General features: G+C 43.9%; 2 protein-coding genes across 4 annotated transcripts in view; one reads left to right on the top strand and one right to left on the bottom strand.

The window, feature by feature from the left end:
• LOC135916113 (serine/arginine repetitive matrix protein 2-like) overlaps positions 1-18,544 on the top strand; it is a 68,874-nt gene extending 50,330 nt beyond the window's left edge. For both annotated transcript variants that reach the window (XM_065449352.2, XM_065449351.2), the window contains one exon: positions 8,770-18,544. In XM_065449352.2, the coding sequence (XP_065305424.1) occupies positions 8,770-17,916 (9,147 nt within the window). In that variant the 3' untranslated portion in view covers positions 17,917-18,544. The remainder of the gene's footprint in view (positions 1-8,769) is intronic.
• Positions 2,012-22,267, bottom strand: part of LOC135916115 (androgen-induced gene 1 protein-like) — a 33,266-nt gene continuing 13,010 nt past the window's right edge. Inside the window, exons 4-8 of one of the 2 annotated variants that reach the window (XM_065449357.1) lie at positions 21,622-21,723; positions 20,947-21,062; positions 6,040-6,195; positions 4,519-4,584; positions 2,012-3,449 (exon numbers count right to left, since the gene is read on the bottom strand). In XM_065449357.1, coding sequence (XP_065305429.1) covers positions 4,539-4,584; positions 6,040-6,195; positions 20,947-21,062; positions 21,622-21,723 — 420 coding nt within the window. In that variant the 3' untranslated portion in view covers positions 2,012-3,449; positions 4,519-4,538. The remainder of the gene's footprint in view (positions 3,450-4,518; positions 4,585-6,039; positions 6,196-20,946; positions 21,063-21,621; positions 21,724-22,267) is intronic. The other variant, XM_065449356.1, reaches the window with a different exon arrangement.

The raw sequence follows: 22,267 nt of genomic DNA, 5'->3' as shown, positions 1-22,267 counted from the left end.
GCTAAACAGCTTCGCTGTAAAAGTATACGCACCATGGTAGTGCATGCGAAACTGCATTAACGCTCCATATTCTCTTGCGGTGCCTGTTATCAAGACGAGTGCATGCGCATCCCGTCATATCTACCGGCATGTCTTGTTGCTTTTTCGGCACATCTGCGCCGCTGTTTCACTGAGTGACTGCCGTAGAGCTGGCTCGCGCGTCCATCGCGCATTGTGTTTCTTCAGTTATTGCACAGCTACTGCATGCTCTTGCACCTGTTCATGACTTGTGCAGAATGCTTTGCTTCGTACTGCAGCACAGCAGCCTTATATAATTCAGATATTATCAGAAGCGCTTCAAATATTTGCTGCTGCTTGTTCAAGCACAGTTTTACAATCTGTTTCCTTTGTCGTGCAGAAGGATTGCAGCAGTGTATCAACACTTTAGTCTATGAAAGTAGCAGCAGCATTTTGGCAGCAAATATTGTAACTGCTTCCACTAACACATCGCTGCAGGAAGAAGCAAGCATTCTGCCAGAGTCGTCAAAAAGACGCGAGAGAACTCTCTTGGCCGTGCGTTAACCAAACAAATGCAATGCAAGAGGGATGCGCGAGCCAGCTCTTTCGCACCCATTCACTGGAACAGTGGTGCAGATATGATAGAGCAGAGGAAGCGGCACAGGCGGCTGCCCGTAGAATGTTTAGTCGACAAGGAAAGCAACATGACAGGCCCGCAGCTATGATGGAATGTGCATGTGCTCAGGCGTTCGAGCACCACTTTTGACTGCTGGCAGCGTACCAAAAGGTGGTGCATCATGCTACTTGGCAAGTGCTCACGTGGTCCATATAATTTTGCTCACGGGTGTACATACTTTGTTACGCAGTGCCAGGCCGGGAAACATTCCACTGAGATTCCATAGGTAGTTTATGTTTATAAGTGCAAGCACAGACATGCTCCTTGCAGGCTTCTGCTGCTTCCAGATGCTGGTCTGGCTTTTCGTTTGTAGCTTAAATTTATTTCCTGAGGTCTTGTGGTTATTTTGTGAAGAACTGTGATTATCTGGCGCAGGCAAGACTGTACAAGTCATTTCTGTGCAGTCATCTTACAAGGAACACGACATATTGTTGTGTGCTTTGATATCGCCAAGCCCTGGGCACAGATCAGAACACTGCACTTGCCACTGCTATAGCTTGGTATTTTGCCAATTTTATCGTAAACGAACACCTCCGTTTTAAGCTTTCCTCAGTTAAGAACAACGCTTTGTTGCTTCCAATTAGGTGCAGTTAGGTTGTTTGTACAATCCCGGATAGGGCAGCCATATTGTACGACATATTTCTAAAAAAACAGAGGCCTACTTCTGTCATCTTGAAAGTTGTGTAGCTTTGCATCACTGCCACGTGCAACGTTGGTGCCATCAATGCAACACTTCCCTGTTATGCTGAAGTTGACAACCTGGCATTGCAAACTTGCACTTGTTGGCCAGCCAGTGTGCTTCCCTCATCGAAGATGGGCAAGTAGCTGCTTGCCTCTGTGAGCTAAGTGTGAAACCTGGCGCAAACTTTACATTAAAAAAACTCTTTTAACTGCTGCCTTGAAATCTGTGTGACTGAGGATGTCATATTTAGAAACCTCGTAATGCTTAGACATTTGTACACTCGGGCATGAAGTTGAAGGCGGTGAACAGCGAAGAGCGTAGCTGAACTGAAAACAACACACCTTTATGATAAGCTAGCAGCAGCCTGGAAAAGCCTGATGACACTTCACGTAAATGAAAAAAGAAGAATCCATGAACACACACATACGTAACCTACAGCTAGTAGGTAAAGCGTGCCTGCATGTGTTGGATATGGCACACACATTGTGTGCTCGCTTTAATCATTTGTTTTTCACAGCACAGCCCAATAGTATGCTAGATATGTGTACAGCTAGTGGGGGCATATGTCTACTAGCTGTAGATGCAAAGTTAACAAATGGCTGGGTCGGCTTAGCAAGCAACTCATCAGTCAGGAAGGTCACATTCACTCAGAACGCTTAACATATGAACATTTTATTCTCTCAAAAAGGCATCAGATATTGCATGCAAATGCTTTCAGAGGAGACAGCATTGTACAGCTGGGTATCCCCATGTAAAATATGGCAGTACCACGTTCTAACATGCCCATCTGGTGGGAAATGGTCAGGAAAACATTAACCACACACCTGTATTACCCATATATCTAAATAGCCATGCCAAAACAAATAAAAAAAGAACTACGTTGCACTACACACTTAACATGCCCCACATTACATCACCGTAAGAATATCAATAGAATAGTAAAAAAAAGCAAACATCACAATAAGTAAAATCTACGGATCAAGTTTCATGTATGGTAAAGAAAGTACAGTCGCCCGCGGATATATCGAACTCAAAGGAGATCACAACGCAGATTGGTACACGAATAATTTGAAATGTAAAACATGTTTATCTAAAGCTTATCTAAAATCTCTGCACATTTCGAATAGTTTCCCTAGACTGTCAAAAGCAGGAACTTACCGATTTGCTTCTCCAAGGCCGTATTGAGTGGACAAAAGTTTACTGATTTTTTTTCTCGTGAACACTGCAAATCGCTCGCGGTGCTGCGGAATGGTCTAACCGCTAACCCAAAACCCCGGGTGTGAAACCGCAGCGCACAGTGCGTGCGCTAGAGTGCTTGTTGCGTGTTTTTATTCAAGAGAAGGACACACCGTAGAAGCGAACTAGCCTGCATGGATATGCGCTGTGCTGCCATCAGCACACTTGTACTGCGAATTGCACATGAACATGGTTGGTTGTGTGTCAGGGCATTGCAATATTCTGCTTAAATGGCCGACTGACATACGCAGGCAGCGAGCCAGGCAGACTGTTGGGATTTTCAAAAGAATTTCACAACCGTTCGATATATCTGGTATCAACTGTGTTGCATTAGCATGAACCACGGGCAATACTGCACGTGATAGTGACATTCTACCCCTTCGCTCAGGACAAGAGGTTTCATGAATTGACAACAATTTGATTTCTTTGGTGTGAAATATGGGGGGCACTCAAATGTGCCCATTCAGTAATGGTCGCACCCTAGGAAAAATGCCATTACAGCAAGCTAAAACGCGTTTTAATGACATAATGACTAGTACAGGCTGGTCTGCTACTGGCATGGTCACAATGAATTTCGCCTGCCACTAACATTAAAAATTGTAAAAATTGCATGAACCACTGTCAATTGACAGTGCATTTTTTTCTCTGAGTATATACGAAGCTTAATTTGACAGCCTGTTTGACTCTTGTATGCTGCATATACATCAATATTGCATTTCGCACAACATCGTCGTGCAACATTGCTATCTTTTCACTCACTAGCCATGCAGTAACAACTGCTAAGTAAAGTGACAATTTCTGTGCAATTTTTTCAACGAGGGCTATTAGACTAGATAAGACGATTTCTTCACGCTGCACCTGAAAAGATCAGAAAGAAATGATGCTTCAGCAAATGAAGCAGGAAAAAAAGATCTACATGGGATGCAATGCTTCCGAACACAGGTCACAATCAAACGAGTCTGCAAAGCTATTATTTCAGTCAAAGTGATGGTAGATAAACAAACATTCTAGGCTAGCTATTACTTTTGCCACATATTGTGAATAGGCCAGAATAACTTTAAGGAACACTGAAATGTAATTTCCAAGTCGTAGATGCTCTGTCACACGGTGGCACTAGTGAACTTGTTAATAAAGTTGGTCTCGAAATGCTGGACCTGGCGTCACTGACATTATTGTACTGTCATAACACAGCATATTTACTGATGTTGTGTAGCAATAAGGCTAGTTATGACATTGTTGCTCGTTTACAAAAAATATACAAGTGCTGCAGACCTTTCTTACTGCACTCGAGCGTGGCAGCTACACTAATTGCAGGAACAAAATGAGTTGTCATGACAACCTGATGCACCCACCTAGTGGGTACAAAAACTGAAGCTGGTTCGTAGAAATGAGTGGTGTTACAGTAAATTATTTATGCCATTCTGATGCCAAGATTTTGTAAAGGGGCTTGAATGTTCACTCAATGCAATATAATAATAAAATAAAAATGTCAACTGTCCTAACAGCATTCCATGCTGTGCTAGCAGATACACTTGTGCGGCTTACTTGAAAAACAGATGGGGCGCCGCACTCTTATTCAAAGCATTGACAGTACGAGGTAAATGAAAAATAAAATAAAATTGGCCAAGCTGTCTTTCTACATTGCGCTGGAACGCAGCGCAGCTAATGTTCTTATTGTGGTTGACTAACCTTTATTAGTTACAAACCATGCGTGTCGTGTCATACGCTCAGGTATTGCATTTTTTGGCAAGTTGCCAATGTTTATCTTACGGTGGCCTCATTCTTTCGCTATAAAGACTTCATTCTCGGTAAAAGTGATGATTTGAACACATTAGACTAATCAATCTTGTCATTTTAGCTTGACTTAAGGTTGCCTTTAGTGTTCCTTTAACAAAAATTTCACAGTAGCTTGGGTGTTGAGACTCACCGTAACATCAGTCTGCATGTTCAGACTCCGATGGACTCGGCTCGTACCTCGCCGCAGGTATGGCGGCTGGAAAGGAACAACAAAGTGGTAGTTGGGTTAAATTCCTGCGCTTCCTGTAGTTTTCGTAGTGAAAAGTGCACTGTCTATGTGATAAAAGTACATCCTCCAATCAACATTTATTCAGTGCTATTGTAATGTTAGGCGAACAAATATCTTAAACTAAAAGGTCACTGCTTCCCCGGGACATATGCGTTTAAACTGCAACCTTGTCAAAACGATTATGTAGTTCTCCATACCTGCTAACTCTCCCAAATTTGTTGTAATGATTATGAATTTGGGCTTGTTTTGTGATTTTACAAATGTTGCATCAAGTACTACGAAAAATCCACACTGTTTGCAAAAGTGTTTTAACAGTGTTGAGGGATGGGGCGAGCATGACGCAAGAAAAAAATTGCAATGGTACCTGAACCACTTCACTGTTTTGTGGCAATGCAAGGCACAAAACAAGAGGACTACTTAGAGCAATTTTATTCAGACTACTTCCTAAACTGAAAAAGTCATTGCGATTTAAAAATGCAGCATTGCTTCGAAACCACTGCTGTGCCGAGCTGGCTGCTCTCTTTGTGCCCTGTTTAAACGCATATTATCGTAAATGATGCAGGTGTGTATCCCACACGATGTGTATTGCTCCCTTTCCCTTGCCCTCACCTTCCTCGCTTTGTGTGTGACTGTTCTATGAATTTTAATTTTCACAGGTTGGCAGGTACTGTTCTCGTCGCAAAGTGTGCTTTGTGTCAGAGAGAGAGAGAGAGAGTCTTAAGGGGAAGGCAGGGAGGTTAACCAGGCTGAGTGTGGTAGGCTACTATGCACTGGGGAAAAGGGAAAGGGGATTGTCCTGGGAAACTGCTTGCAGCATAGGGGGAAAATGTGCTGTCTGAAAAAAGTAATAGCTGAACAATGTTCCAGACACTTGTTTATAAATTCACTAATCTTTCTAAGAATGCCATATTAATGAATTTGTGCATTAAATTAAGAAATAGGGTGCATTTGTGCACAGAAACCATACCTATGTGGTACCTTGTCGTCTACTGTAAATCTAAGAATGATACCTTAACTTATATTTCCTTTTACTGAATTTGCACATCACCTTAAGAAAAGAGAATGTGCAATCAGTGCTGGAAAACAATGATACTTCTGCAATACATAATTGTCTATAATTGAGTCATGGAAAATAAGAGGAGGGGAAAAGCATTCCAAGTTTTTGCAACTCTGTGATAAATAATATTACTGAAAAGAGAAAATTTTAACTTTGGAATGATTGAAACACACACACAAGCCCAAAATTAACCCTGTGGCAGTTAGCGGTATTTTCACAACACTGAACCGTTCTGATTTGTTTAGGTAAGCCTACTGCGAAACTGCTAAAATGACGTTTCGTTGCAACCGCTCTTGGCGTGCCAATGAAAGATGTGGCGAGTCAATGCGCATGCGACTTTCTTGCGGTCAAAGACATTCGTATACCTACGCCAGAACAGGTAGTTGATTTTTTCTCCAATAATGTACACGCCAAATACGGCTGCCGAGCAACAGCCGATGAAGAACGGCAGCAGGGCTGGGGACATGTACTCGAGGACTGGATACACCCAGAGGTCATGCACCATTCCGAGGTACACGATCCTGCAAAGAGTAATTACCCAAAAAAGTTTTGTGATGTGAGCTAACAGAATGTGCCCACGCCTTTTAAGTTATGCATAAATGCGCACGCCAACAAAGAATAGCTGCGAGCTCCTTTCTAGGGCATCACTGGTGTCGTTGGCTTCATAACTATTTAAAGTAGCCTAAATGCGAGGCATGCACCACACATCTCGCAATTGCAGCCAATAAAATGCAAAACATTGGCTAAGCAAAATTTTGAATGCAACTGAAGCTGCAAGACTGTCATCAACTTAAGCCTGCTAAACTCTCTCCAAGAAGTCCACCAGAATCTCTTTATACAAGACCATTTCCAGAAGTTGTACCTTACGGGCTGCTGCAGGAAGGAACTGAGCCTTAACTTTTGGACCAGCGGCAGAATGTGCAAAATTTGTTTGTTGCATTTTGAGACCCTTTGGAAGTAGTTGCTCACTTATCTGCGGTAGCTGCAGTCTGGGCGATACAGTTGCATTTTCTGGGGAAGCAGCGCTTGAAATGCAAAATTACGATGCCTGAAATGGGCCTGCAGAGAGCATTACAAATGCGAATGTGGTTTCTTCGGAGAGTTACCGTGCCAAGCCATTCAAAGCCAACTGGCAGGAATGAAAACTGGCTAACATGATGTTAACTTCCTGGTCAGAGCCATTTTGAATGTGGCTTGTGAAAAGAAAGAAGTACAAGTGCATAACTAGGGAAGCTTCATGTCCCGAATCAACCTTTGGATTATGACGGATGCCACACTGGAACACCATAAATCAATCTAAATCGCCTTAGAGTTTTGTGATGTGCGGTCAAATCTCGGCACCTAAGTGCCTTTGCATCTTCGTTATAATGTATCTGTGATTGCCAGGAACAGAATGCTCCAATCTCGGGTTGAGTGCGACGGCACTACTGCATTTGATAGAAAGCACCTTCAGGTTTGTTCAACATTACAAGAGTAGTCTTACGTTAAAGAAAAAGAAGAAAATGAAGTGATTAGTTTGTTCCCTTGCAGCACACAGTTTCATAAAAGATGTGTCTTGAGTGGTTTTTTGGGGTGCACTATCCATTGTATGTAGCAACTCGAGCACAGTGAAGGGAGCACAGCGCCTTCAAAGTATAAATACCGCACTCGACAAAACCAAATCACAAAAGTCTAACAATGAAAGTGCGCAAGAACGCTGGAATCAATACAACTCTTCCCTTAAAGAAAATAACGATAAGTGTTATTCAAGGACAAGAATGTTTCCACAGATAAGAGAATAAAGACATGCCCACTAAAAAAATAAAAGCCGAATTTTTAGCTGTGTGCTTTCTTTTACACAGAAATATTGAGGGCTTTATAATGAGCAACTATGTAAACCTTAAGTCTACTAAATGAACACTAGATTACAGCTAACATGCAGAAGGTGACAAAATGATTCAAATTATGGAGCCTAGATGGAGGACAAGCAGGAGATGTGAAATCTTGTGGATCAAAAGTAGCAACATTCAGTAACGTGATTTACAGTTAATGATTGGTGTGGCCCGTTACATTAGCAGTGCTTTGGCATATTGCAGCCCTTATCATTTGACAGTTTGGAACAATGGCAGTGTCTCTGTGAAACCTGGCCGATTAACAAACCCTAAAAAGGGCTGCAACAGCAAGAATGATCATGAGGTGATGTGATCAATGCCATTCACATTATTGGCTACTGCACTCTTGCCTATATCACCTGAGAATGACGGGCAGGGCATGTGAACCTTATTGGATACAAAACGAAGGACAGCAGCTGAAGTAATCATTGTGCGAGTGAAGTGTATCGCAAGCAGTGGAGAGCGAGTGCAAAGTTGTCTAACATGCCCTCCTTTGCATGAAGCATCCCAAGCGGTGAAAACGCGTCCACTGCTCACAACCAAGCACATTGCTGGACGTCGGCATGAGGCTTCTCACGGCTGTCCACGACCTCTGCAAGGTGAGGCACAGAGCAGCTTGCGATCAGACACTGCGCCATCAGTAAAGCCTGACAAGGCTGACGCAAGAGTTCGAGTCGTGGCTTTCGGTACATACACAACTTCAAGTTCAGACACAAACCTTCCACCTGATGTGTCATGCTGTGGTTATGTTCACAGTGTTTTCAAAATAAGCTTGTATTGTGGTGGTGTGATGTGTTTCGAAGTAAAGAAGTTTTAAACATTTTGAGTGGTCTTATAGTAAACGGACATTGTTTGCCAGGTGATAATAAGAGCATTCTTGCTGTTTGCATGGTAACTTCTGTGCACGTTCAAGTGTGCTTTCAGCTCTGATGCTAAACAAAGATAGCACCATGAAAGAAACGAAGCGCCACAACTTTGAAAATACCAGTGTTAACACAAGCCCTTTATTTAAGTTGTTAAACATGGTGGCATTATATTAGCTAATTATTCATGAGACATCAAGTGTGCCTGTATGATATTTCACAGTTCGCGTATTGGTTGTACAAAGTGTCTCATATTGAGGCACCATAGTAGATATAAACTAATACAGCTGTAACAAACATAACAACATACAATATGGCCAGTGGTTCCTGTGGTAATAGCAGTTATTTGGTTATATTACAGGCTGGAAAAGCAGAAACAGCCAAGACTGATGAAGGTACAGCCCACCAAGAAGAAGCCGAAGCGCAGCCAGAGGGAACCAGTCAAACAACTGTTGGCAATCTAGACAACGATCATGCCTCCAATCTTCACATCCTGGACAAATCAGATCTTGGAAAGTCTGACAGCCTGGATAACTCTGAAGAGGACAAAACAGCAGAGGCCAAACATGACAATGTAGATGACACCCAACATAAAATGGAGTGCAACACGTTCGCAGATGATCTGGACTCAACCTTCTTGTTTGAGGAGGTCCCACTGGAAAGCATTCCCCTTCCAGAGGGGCCATACATTCCACCCGAAACGCAGCAATGTGTCTCACTGGAACATCAAGCAAGCGTGTCGGTCCCAGACATCGAACCACAAGATGAGACAGCCAAGAAGCCAAGAAAGTGGGATGTTCCACCAGAGCAATGGATCTCCCAGAAAGCTGTCTCAGATGACAAGGACTCCATTTCTGAATCATCCATAAAGCCAACAGCGAAATGTCTAATCGAAACTGAGCTAAAATCAGTGAAGCTTGACGAACGAGAGTTCACTCCCGAGGTGAAGAGCCAGGAAGTGACTCCAAGTAATCAAAAGCTTTCTAACAAGATAAAAGAACCACCACAACCTGAGCTGTCTCAACAAAGCAATTTGCCTACATCCAAAAAAGCGGAGTTGGATTGTCAAAAAAGAGCACCTAAAGAGAGCGAATCAAAACATAAAGAAAAGGGTCCTGTAATTAACAAGGAGGAGCACCATTCTTTGCAAGAAGTGCAGCTGGAAGCAGACAAGGTGTCCGTGCCAAAACAGCCACCAGAGCCAACTAATATCAGAGCAAAGCTTAGAAAGCTGAGGCGGGAGAGTCTAATGTCAGTGCTTAATTTTGAACCTTTAGAAATTACCCATAAAACTGCCACGATCCAGTCTTTCGAAATGAAACAAGATGGCGCGTCCCTGTGCAAGCAGGCGTGGAGCAGAATTTCTGCATTGCAAAAAGAGTCTGCATACTTCTCCGCCGAGAACAAGAAAGTGTTGCCAGAATCATCTAAACCAGTTCGAAACAACAAAGAAGACAGCAGCAGTAAAACAGAGCTTTGCAGGTCTCAATCACCGCCAAAGACACAAAATCCCAGTGTTCAAACGAAGGGCAGGCCATCGTACTCTTCTTCAGAGAAGTCCTCATCTGAGAAGAAGAAAGTGTCACCAGAAGCATCTAAACCAGTTCAATACAACAAGGAAGACAACACCAGTAAAACAGAAATTCCCAGCATTCAGAAGAAGGGCAAGCCATCTTCCTTCTCTTCCGAGAAGAAGAAGGTTTTGCCAGAACCAGCTAAACCAGTTCAAAACAACAAGGAAGACAGCAGCAGTAAAACAGAACTTCACAGGCCTCAAACACCGTCAAAGACACAAAATCCCAGTGTTCAGATAGAGGGCAAGACATCGTACTTATCTTCCGAGAAGAAGAAAGTGTTGTCAGAACCATCTGGACCAGTCCAAAACAACAAGGAAGGCAGTACAGAAGAAACAGAGCTTCACAGCTCTCAATCGCCCTCAAAGACAAAAGATCCCAGCATTCAGACGAAGAGCAAGCCATCGTACTCGTCTTCGGAGAAGAAGAATGTGTCACCAGAACCATCCAAACCAGTTCAAAACAATAAGAAAGACAGCAGATGTAAAACGGAGCTTCACAGCTCTCAATTACCATCAAAGACAAAAGATCCTAGCCTTCAGACAAAGGGCACGCTATTATGCTCCTCTTCTGAGAAGAAGAACGTGTTGCCAGAACCATCTAAGCCAGTTCAAAAGAATGAGGAAGACAACACGGGCAATACGAAGCTTCGCAGCTCTCAATTACCATCAAAGACAAAAGATCCCAGCATTAAGACGAAGGGCAAGCCATCGTACTCCTCTTCCGAGAAGAAGATAGTGCTGCCACAATCATCTAAACCAGTTCAAAACAACAAGGAACACAGCACTGGTAAAACAAAGCTTCAAAGATCTCAATCACCATCAAAGACACAAAATCCCAGTGTTCAAATGAAGGGCAAGCCATCACACTCCTCATCAGAGAAGTCCTCATCGGAGAAGAAGAAAGTGTCGCCAGAACCATCTAAACCAGCTCAATACAACAAGGAAGACAGCACCAGTAAAACAGAAATTCCCAGCATTCAGGAGGAGGTCAAGCCATCTTACTTCTCTTCCGAGAAGAAGAAAGTTTTGCCAGAACCAGCTAGACCAGTTCAAAACAACAAGGAAGACAGCAGCAGTAAAACAGAACTTCACAGGTCTCAAACGCGACCAAAGACACAAAGTCCCAGCGTTCAGATGGAGGGGAAGCCATCGTACTCCTCTTCCCAGAAAAAGAATGTGTTGCCAGATCCATCTAAACCAGTTCAGAACAACAAGAAAGACAGCAGCAGTATAACAGAACTTTACAGGTCTCAAACACCATCAAAGGCAAAAGATCCCAGCCTTCAGACAGAGGGCAGGCCATCATACTTCTCTTCCGAGAAGAAATTGTTGCCAGAACCATTTAAACCAGTTCAAAACAAAAAGGAAGACAGCACAGGTAATACGGAGCTTCACAGCTCTCAACCACCATCAAAAACAAAGGATCCCAACCTTCAGAAGGAAGGCAAGCCCAGTCCTATAGATTCTGTGGATAATGTCCAGCAGCCAACAACAGCAGGATACAGTGGCACCACGGCCAGCCAGCGCAAACCTGATCGATTTTTGCGCCGACAGATTCAAGGAAACGTTGTTGCTCAGCTCATGCCTGGATATTTAACATTTGGCAACATGATTGTGAACCCCGCACCGCCGGTACATCCCCTAGTAAGAGACCAAGCTAATAAAACTTCAGCGGAGCTAAGTGGTCCACCATCTGGAAAATGTGATCAGAATGTCATCAGCAGTCTTGAGCGTGGGCCTACAACACAACCAGCGAGTTTTACAGTAGAGGAATCTAGGCCAATGCAGAACCAGGTGACACAGAATTCAGTTACACCAAGAGAAGCGAATAAAAGTGCTGACACTGACTTTGAACAGTCGCATGGAAATGCCCAACCTGCAAGCACTACAGTAGAGCGGGTGGTGACTGATGCTGAGCTGTCGGTAAAGCGTGAAACGAGAGATGACAACAAAACTAGACAAAGTGAGCGTGGTGGTCTTCCAGTAAAATCACGGGGACAAAATGATCCGCATGAGCATAAGGAGCACACTGCTGTGCTGCCTGAATATACTGAGCAGTCCACAGAAGGCCAGCAAACTGCACTGTTGCCACATTCAAAAAGCACACCGTGCAAGCTAACTCAGGACAACACTTCCGCTCAGTCTGAGGACCTTGCTGCACGTATATCAAAGCATGTCTCGGCGATAGGCATCACAACCGATAGAGATTCTCGCACCACATTATCTCCAAAGAATGAGATGCTATCCCGCCAAGCTGAACCTGAAAATCCTTTGCCTCAGCTAAGCAAAGCAGGATCCTCAACGAAACCCACAGAAAACACTGTAGCGACACGGATGTCTGAATTGCAGGACGAGGACAATGCCTGTGGGCAGGCACAGATCACCGTAGTGGAAGCCGGACAAGATAAACTTGCCATTAATCCCAAGGAGCAGGCAACAGCGTCACTAACAGAAAGCATAGCTCTGAGAATGATTGTGACACAGTATGCAACTAGCACACTGGATAACAGCAATGAAGACATAACTGGTAAAAGTGAAGTGAATGTTGAGCATGCGCATCATGGGCTAGATGTTAGCTGCAAGCCCAATGATGTGCCTGTAAGCTTAGCATTAACAGAATCTACAAAATCCTCCACAGTTCAAGAACCGGATAGTGCTGTGTGTAAGCGTGGCAACTTGTCAACAGAGGATGTGACACCTGAGCATGAACTAACAATGCTACTTTCAGCGGACAGTCTAACAGTAGCAAACCAAAAGGCGCAAGAGCCCCAGCAAGCTTCAACAAAACAACTATCTCCAGAGCCTGAATGCTTCGCATTAGAAGAGCTGTTGTTAGCACCAACCACACACAAACAAGGACCAGAACATTCCTCTCATTGTGAACAAGGGATGCAGCTTGATCTTGAGCCTAAGCCTCTAAGTGAACCTCAGAAGCCTGAAAAAATTATATCCACTTCTGGCTTGGCTGCTAGAGCTGTACAAGAGGGCACTTTACCTCAACAGGACAGCAGTGCAACCATGAGTACCGAGCACATTTCTCCATCTTTAAAACCAACTATCGTGGTGCCGTCAACATCGTCCCCCTCACCTGTGGGCTGTACTACTGAAATGAAAGTGCTGTTACCCAAGACTGATGACAAGAACGCAGCCCAGGAGCTACGGCTAAATCATCCTTCTACTGAAACAAGTGGAAAGCCTATGGTTCATGTGGTTGAAAATTCGAATCGCCTGTCAGACAACAGTGAAGCAAAGTCAATAGATGATGGGCCACCTTTAGAACAGAGCCAGAAAAGCACTCATGAACATGACCTTCCCAGGAAGAAGCAGTTGCAGATCTCTCACGAGCCTGCTGGGAAGGCCAGTGGGTTCACCCTGCTCAATGCAGCTGTCAGCCATAATCAAAATGAAAAACTAGCAGCCAATGTGCCTGAGCACTCCTCGCCTAGTCTCCCAACTGAAAGCTTAGAGACCAAACCAGTGTTATACGAACTGCTTCCAGGAGATAATGGAGCAAGTACTTGTGAAATTCTTGAAAACCAGTCTGAGTGGGAACCAGTTCTTATTAAATATGACAACACCACATCTTCACAAGATAATGAGAACGAAAGTGTGTTGTCATATTTGAATGCGGAAGAGTCAAGTTCTCAACAGGGAGAGTTGGAGAGTGAATATATTGAAGAAGCAAGTGACCTGGTAGACAAGTTCATGCAACCTGCATCTGACATTACAGGCGACCAGCCACAAGGAGAGGCCATGGCTATAGATCGTGAAAACTTATCTAAGGACCTGTCGATGAAAGACACAGAAGATAGAGAAACATCGCTGTCCTTTAGTCAGTTGCAAAGAATCAATGAGACGATTGATGTGACCAGCAATTTGCAGCATTCTCATCATACTACCGCTGCCACTGCTGCCACCATACAGTATCAGTTTGAAAAAGACATTGGCACTGATGAAGTTCGTTCAATTACAGCTGCCCAACCATCACAAGGTGCGCAGACTGAAAACACATCATTACTTTCCAAGAATGAAAACGTCACCATCGAGCAAGCAGTATCTGTGAGCAGCCACACAGCTAAGCAATTCGCAGATGGTTCACGCAAGTCTCTACATCTTGTGTGTGGGACAAACCAACGTGAAATGACAGCCAATGATGGCGAACGGGACCTCAATGTGAGACCATCATCAGAAAACGCTGGAGACGAGAGTAAAGTCCTGAGTAAGGAACACGCAAGCACTGAGCAGACAGAAAATGAGAGCCTTCTAGCACAAGAACATGAAAATCACATTTTTAAAGCTGAAACAGCCAAAAGTGAAGAGATCACTGCAAGCAGTGATTATGAAGACACGAAATCATCACCTGAGCACTCTGCAGATCAGCGTGCACTGTTCATTCTTGACAAAGCGCGAGTGAGGGCTGAGCAAGGAGAACTGGATAATGCCACTGTACTAGAACAGAGTGATGACTCCACCTGTAATTGTGTGCTAAAAATCAAAATGGACATACTTCACAAGGGTTTCACTCACATTGTGCAAGACCTCACTATGACACCCGCATTAGAAGGCATCAATCAAACCGTATCATTACTTTCAAACCAAGAGACGATTGTGAGTCGCACAGACTTGATTCACCTGACAGAAGATCACAGAAGGGACTCTGGCAGTGAACTTGCATCCAAGGATGAAATAAAGGACCTTCAAAGTGCTACTGCTGATGGTGAGCGAGATTATACAGCGACACCAGCATCAAAAGATGACGAATATGTGAGTGCAATGGACCAGAAGTGGGCAAGTCACGGGCAGGAAGTTGCAGACATCTTTCCGATAGAGGCACTGACAAGCAGTTCCGCCGACAAACCTGTATTTGCGGGCAAAATCGTCAATCTTAAAGAGGGCGCAGCTTGCGCTGAGCAAGATCATTCTGCCATATCAACATCAAGTCATGTGGAAGCTGAATCTATGCTGATACTCCCAACAGAGGAAAAAACGAGTACAGAGCTGACGACTCTACTGGAGGGTAGAGAGAAAGATACACCTGCTGATGTACCTCCACTTGAAGATAGAGGTGAACAGCATCACAAGAGCAATGATGTAACCGAGCACAATATCCTGGCAGCTCTATCAGCAAGAGACAAATCTGAAAACGCACATGTGCCCTTCACTGGGCAGGAGGCGCACTTGAACTTGCCCATTACTCAAATAAATGCACCTATTAGTGAGAAACTATGTGAGCTTGAAATGAGCGCACCCGCAGTGCAAGTTTTTGCTAGTAACCTGAGAGATGTGTCTCGGCCTACATCACTTCAAACCAATAGCGGGGACAATGCCGGCCAACAGCTGCATGAAGTGCGCAGGGCTGTCGCAGAGTGTGAAACAGAGCCTGCATCATCTTTTGTGGGTGAGAACATTCTCAATCTGGCAAAACAGGCCAATGCTCTGCCAGGTCATGACCAGTTGCAACATGATGCCCCACAACATGAAACAAATGCCACAGTGCCATCTGTGCCAAACTGGGCCCTGCACGTTGAGGAATTGGCTGGAAAACTACCCATTGGTTCGGCAGAAGTTGATGAAAGTGAAATTCTAGTCATTGCAGTAGCTGAAGAGAGCCTCAGTGAGGAATCAAGAGATAAAACAGATAACTGCCAGCAACATGACCATGTAAATGAGAACATTTCTAGACCAACTCAACATTCCACACCATCGTTTACAAACCAATCAAAGGATGGTAAAATGGCTTCTGTAGGCGTTATGAGCTCACCATGTGAGCCAGATATTGAAGGTAATGCAAATCAGCAACAAAACACCATAACTCAACCTGAGCAGCCTGGCGTTTCTTCGAGGTTTGATGCCAGTGCAGAATTTACACTGTTTGCCTCGTCATTGGAGGAACATCTTAGCACTTCCAGTGCTGAAGCAGCTATTGTGCTAAGCACACAGGCAGGGCTGGAGGATATTGAAGTGGCTTCGGTCATTGAAGTTTCAGCTGAGGAGATTATACTTTCAGCAGACGTTTCACCAACGCACAGCTGCCAGGTGACCGAGTCAAGCCGGAAAGAGTCTGTAGCACGCACAAATGAACAAAGTTCCCAATTAGTTAGCACTTCTGAGGGCAGAGGCAAGTCTATAGCCTATGCAGTTGGCCACCCTGCCTTAATGTCTTCTGATCAACGTCCTGCAGAGTTCCTTATAATAGGGTCGTGCAATGAGGAACTCTCAGCTATTCCTCTGGCTGAGCCGGAGATGAGAGACCATGCTGCTGAAGAAACAGGCGATGTGGCAGGTGGAATGCCACGAGATGGTGCTCTTTTATCCCCAGAAGCTACTCTAAATGAGCTATTGTGTAAGGAAGAAATAGAGCCAGCTCCTTCCACCATCACAGATGGCTCCTCACATTTGCAACATTCACAAGGAATAAGAGCAGGAGCGGCCTCAAAACTGACAACACCCTCGGAAACTCGATTGGCAGGTGTGGATCTGGGAAGCCAATTGCTTCCTTTACCTACACTACCTCAGACCCCACTCACAAACCCCTCAGTTGTCCATGATGAAAAGCTGCAGCCACATCCCGAACCATTGTCTACCACCTCAAGTTGCAGCCACTATGGAAGCACCCAGGAATTGCTCGAGCAGCCTGCAGAAGACTCGGCTCTGCAACCAAGACACGTTAATGCAATTTCAATACATGGGAATGCTCTGAGTATGCATATAACAGTATCGGTACCTCCAAGCCAGGCTGGTAATGAAGAGGCTAGTTTGGACATTCCTGTCACGGAGGAGTCTGTGGTTGTAGCAGTATCGTTACCTTCAAGCCAAGCTGGTAATGAAGGGGCTAGTTTGGATAACCCTAGCATGGAGGGGTCCGTGGATGTAGCATTATCGTTACCTTCAAGCCAGACTGGTAATGAAGAGGCAAGTTTGGACATTCCTAGCATGGAGGAGTCCGTGGACGTAGTATCGTTACCTTCAAGCCAGGCTGGTAACGAAGAGGCTAGCTTGGACATTCCTAGCATGGAGGAGTCCGTGGATGAAGCAGTATCGTTACCTTCAAGTCAGACTGGTAATGAAGCGGCAAGTTTGGACATTCCTAGCATGGAGGTGTCCGTGGACATAGCAGTACCGTTACCTTCAAACCAGGCTGGTAATGAAGAGGCTAGTTTGGACATTCCTAGCATGGAGGAGTCCGTGGACGTAGTATCGTTACCTTCAAGCCAGGCTGGTAATAAAGAGGTTAGCTTGGACATTCCTAGCATGGAGGAGTCCGTGGATGTAGCAGTATCGTTACCTTCGAGTCAGACTGGTAATGAAGAGGCAAGTTTGGACATTCTTGGCACGGAGGAGTCCATTCACATAGCAGTGTCGCTACCTCCAAGCCAGGCTGGTAATGAAGCTAGTTTGGACATTCTTAGCATGGAGGAGTCCCTGGATGTAGGAGTATCGCTACTTCCAAGCCAGGCTGGTAATGAGGAGGCTAGTCTGGACATCCACAGCGCGCGAGCGCCCATCCATGCGACAAAGTCCCTGCCATCTGCAGTCACGCAAAGCACACGACAGGAGGAAGCTGAGAAACAGCTTGTAGAGTTGACAGAGCAGATGGAACCCACAAGGGGAAATACACTCATGGGCGAAGAGGTGAAAAATGAAGAGCCAGCCCAAAATATAATGCCTCTAAGAAAACGACCGGCTATGCGTCAACTGCCAGAACATTTTGCAGAAGAATGCGCACTCCTGAATGAGCAATCTCCATCGCCTCTCAGCTCTCACATAGAAACGTTACCTGAGGAACATAAGCCAAAAAAGGCTGCCACAAAACCCAAACGCAGAGGCAGGACGTCACTAGCACACTCACAAGGAGAGAGTGATGAAACAGAAACGCTACCAGTGAGAAGGTCCACCAGAAACAAAAAGCCGCCAGAGCGTTTCTGTTTTTAGAATTGTGCTTTTGTTTTTATCAAGCCACAAACAAGGTGGCAATGATCACTACATGGAATGCTAAGATTGAAACACAATGCACATAGTCATACTCATACCTTTTCAGAATCAGTCATTCATTTCACTAGAAATACCAGTACTCATGTCATAATATCCCCTTCAGGCGCCAATTAATTCTCTTTGTTGAATCTTTCGGTTGAACATTTATTTCATCTTCAGTATAATTAAAGACAAGCAGACGTGGAATAGATTTATAATCCTCGAGTTTTCAAGTTTTATTGCGTCCGCAAATATGGACTCTGCACCTGAACTTTCAAAGATACTTGAGGTGCAGGAATTTGAATTGTAACTTGAATTGGGTTTGGAGTACACCAATCTCCTTAAGCAATTTTCGTAGTGCAGACTACTACTGTCAAAGACAACGAAACGAGAGAACCTTCCTACACAACAACATAGCTAGTATTGCAGCAAACATGCAGATGTATATTTTGTAGCTGCTTTCAGTAACTCACTTGGCACAGTTTACAGTGTAGGTACAATCAGAAGTACTTTGGGATGTATTAAGCACATGTGAAATATCATTGTTTTAATAAAACAGACTGGTGGGCTAGCTGGTATAGCATGTTAATAGTTCGCTGTGTTCTGTGTGCCTTCTTTAGTGTCGTGCGTTTCTTTGCACTAAAAACTATTAACATCATTATTTTCATTAGTTCTCTTGATTTTGAAAGGGTATATACTCTTAAAGACATTACAAGAAGGTTTTAGTCATGTTCATGGCTGTTACTTTATTTCTGTTGACACTATTTCACTTCTTCAGGTGCTATGGAAATGATGGCCCGAATTATTTTTCACAATGTACAGGGATCTCATTTCTTTGCCACATTCTCACACATGCATAACAGGTGCCTGCACCATGCATTTGACCACCGTGTAACCATCTTTCATGTAGCAGCTTAGCTGGCACGAACCTTTAACCTAAACGACAAACCAGCGCATGTAGCCAGATCTCAAAACATAAATTGGGAACTAGGAGGCGGCCCATGTACTAACACATTAAAAAGTTTATCAGCTTGTGATCTATACTCACTAGCTTTGTATGTCATGTCAGTGTGTTTTAAGGCCACCATGAGATGTTGCCTTAAATGACCAGAACTGTTCACAGCCCAAGCTGCGCTAGGTGTTGCTAGTGGAAGTCGAGAGAGATTACGATGATAATCTTCAGGTGCTGCAGCTATAATAATGGTGATGACGATGCTGGCACTATGTGATTTCCTTAGTTGATGCAGCACCTTCTGAAGCAACTTTTCGCAAGACCAATGCTACAGACTGCCTTAGTGTTGAGGATGCCTCCCCAAGCACTTCATCAGGTGGTCTTTTCAAAACCTTGCCACTTGCGCATCTCGTCCTGGACCAGCTATACCCATTCCCTGAAGCTTTCATTCGAGCTGACTCTAATAAAACTAATTCTGTTGAACCTGAAAGTTTACTAGCCTGGTAAATATTTCTTTTAGTGCCTTATATACAGCATGAAACACCTGTGCTTGGGCAGCATGTATGCAAGTTCATTACAAGATAGCTTTAAAGGATATGATACCCTATTTGAAGGTAAGCCAACACTTTTTTTAACAAAATATAGATGACAAATATAGGCTTGTAATTGATAGATGTGGCTCAAGGATTCTATGAGCAAGTTGCTAGCGTTGATGTTGCCTAAATGTTGACCGACAAAGCGTGCATGCTAAAATTCACCAATAATACTGTCGCACCAGTCCGCTTAAACACTGGTAATGAACAGGATAGTGGGCATGCAGAAAAACATCCCAGTTCAACTGGCATTGCAACTTGCTTGAAAGCAGTTTAACGCAATTGAAGATGGCAATGTGCATGTGGGCGTCACAATCTGACATTGATGCAGATGATGAGCGAACTTCTGATGCACTGTGATACAGGCAAAGATGTGCAACACTTCTGTTGATACTTTGGACTGCTTACATTTCTGGACTTTCTGGTTTGAGGCCAGCAAATTCGAGTAAATACGGTAACGCACCTATTTGAATGCAAGTTCACTAATACATATTTTAAAATTTATCATGACCAATGCTGCTTGCCATGACCAGTGTCCTCCTCCTTAACCCTCAAAGCAGGCAAGCACGCTGCCATTGATTAACAGCGATTCTTTCTGCTGTTACGCCCAATCAATACCGACTAATGATTAACTATAGGCATAGACTGGCATCACAAATATTAGTAGTCTTTTTTGCATGTGCTTGTACCTTCAGCATAAATTGAAACAGTATTGGGAAATAACTGATCAAAATGCCTGTTACGTGGCACTACATGGTAGTGTGACATGTAATTGCTCGGTAGCCGGTTTCTGAGCATGAAGTAGTAACAAGTGTACATCTTCGGTGGAGTCTGATTTAGGCTACTGTTAAGACATGCAGGTTAACCTAGAAACAGAACAAAGCATTGGAATGGTTTAGGAATTGTTGCGTTTGTATTTGCGCTGATGTAATACATGCAAGAACACGGGTGCATGCTGTGAAAGCTGGTAGGGTGAGGAGCTTCTAAAAAAAAATGCCTGGTGTCAATTTCCTGGTTAACTGGATGGAAAAATGGAGGTGGAGTGCAGTATGCAGGTGGTCCAAGTTTTATCACTACGGTGCTGGTAGTAAAAAGCCAATCATTACAACAGTAATTTGGGCTGGTTGCTAAAGGTTTGCAATAATGACTTGCAAGCCAAAAGGTGAAGATGCAATTTTAGAAAAAAATGGACAGTTTGCAATAACTTGTGGTGTACCTCTGTTGCCCATCTTTATAGTGTATTGATCATAACAATGACATTAGCACATTTTTTAACAACTTGGAACCATGGTGCGCAAAGGTTGACTCTGCATGTTCCACCTAGTGAGATAATGGCGCATTACCCACCACTTGACAGCACACTACGCTATGAAAAGAAAAAAAAAGAAGCTTTATTTGCCGGTGCATGTATTGGAAGCAAGAGTTCTGACGGGCACACTCACTTACCATCCGACGTAGGCACAGACTAACATGAAGATGGTACGAAACCCATCTTTCCTGGCAGGCGTGGCATGGTGGACGAGCTTGGCTTCGAGCAATGCGAAAAATGTAATGTTGGTGTGCTGTAATCAACAAAATAGACAGATTTAATAGACGCTAAGCAAGAATATGCTACACAGAATACTCTATGGGAATATTGTACAGTGTGCAATTAACAATCCGATAGTCTTGAGACAATCTACAGAACATGGAAAACGCATGGTTTTTTTTGTGGACTTCTGGTTAAAACCACATTATCTAGGCAAAATGATGACTCGTCACAGTATCCGTGACATTGTGTTGACATTGTGTCACGTATGAGTGTGCCAGTTTGATTCCTGACCGTGGCAGCCACCTTCTCAGGAGAATGGAAGGCAGAAACGCTAGTTTACCAAGTTCAGGAGAAATGTTAACCTTTGGTGGTAAGAATCAATCCAGAGCCAACCATTGCAGTTTCTCCATAGCCCCTTGCATTGGTTAACCCCTGTGTTATTTTTACATAATATTTTGCATCAATGTGGCTTTGTATCTACGTTATTAGAAATAGTGCCTTTTATGCAGTTTGAAACTATGCTGCAGTTGGCCTCTAAGAGCTATTCACCAAATGAAGAGCCCAAGGCAGCAGTTGTGCAATGTACGCACCGACAGCTGGTTGAGCCACCATGGGTAGTAGATCGCAAGTGATCTTGGAAAAATCAGCTCTCGGTCATAGAAGTAGAGTGCCCAAAATAATCCGGTAATAAACTGAAAAAAAAGGAGGGGGCGGGGTACAGAGAAAGAGAGAGAAGAATTTATGGTTTTTTGCTTGGCCGGTCAGTGCACATCGACTGGTTCAGCCAGCATAACACCACACAGGTACGACAGACAGCAGTGTTCTTGTTTCCTTTCTGTCGTCCCTGTGTGACATTTTGGAGGAACCAGAAGAAATCGGGCAACCAAAGTGGCATGACCAGCTCAGTTAGGGAATAAGAGGCCAGCAATTTTGTGTCACGATAACTGCAATGTGGAAAAGAAAAAGTCGCAACACAATGTTCACTGTTGAGTAGTTCGTTTTAATCAAACACTTCAGGTAATTATCATCCATCTGAATGCACTTATTGAGGCAGCAATACAATATGGTTGAACAATTAACATGTCCTAGCCCCAGTGATTATCACTGTTTGTCAATGTACCCGGGATGAGCTCACTTTTATTGTTGTATGCTCTTATTCCTCTCACAGATTGCTTAAAGGTTAAACCCTATGAGAGTGATTTTGTGCTCAGCGGCGATGAGCGCCGGCTTCGAGCG

The sequence above is a fragment of the Dermacentor albipictus genome, chromosome 5 (genome assembly GCF_038994185.2).
Source record: "Dermacentor albipictus isolate Rhodes 1998 colony chromosome 5, USDA_Dalb.pri_finalv2, whole genome shotgun sequence".
NCBI lineage: Eukaryota > Metazoa > Arthropoda > Arachnida > Ixodida > Ixodidae > Dermacentor > Dermacentor albipictus.
The sequence above is the reverse complement of the archived record's forward strand: the minus strand, read 5'-3'. Positions and strand labels throughout refer to the sequence as shown.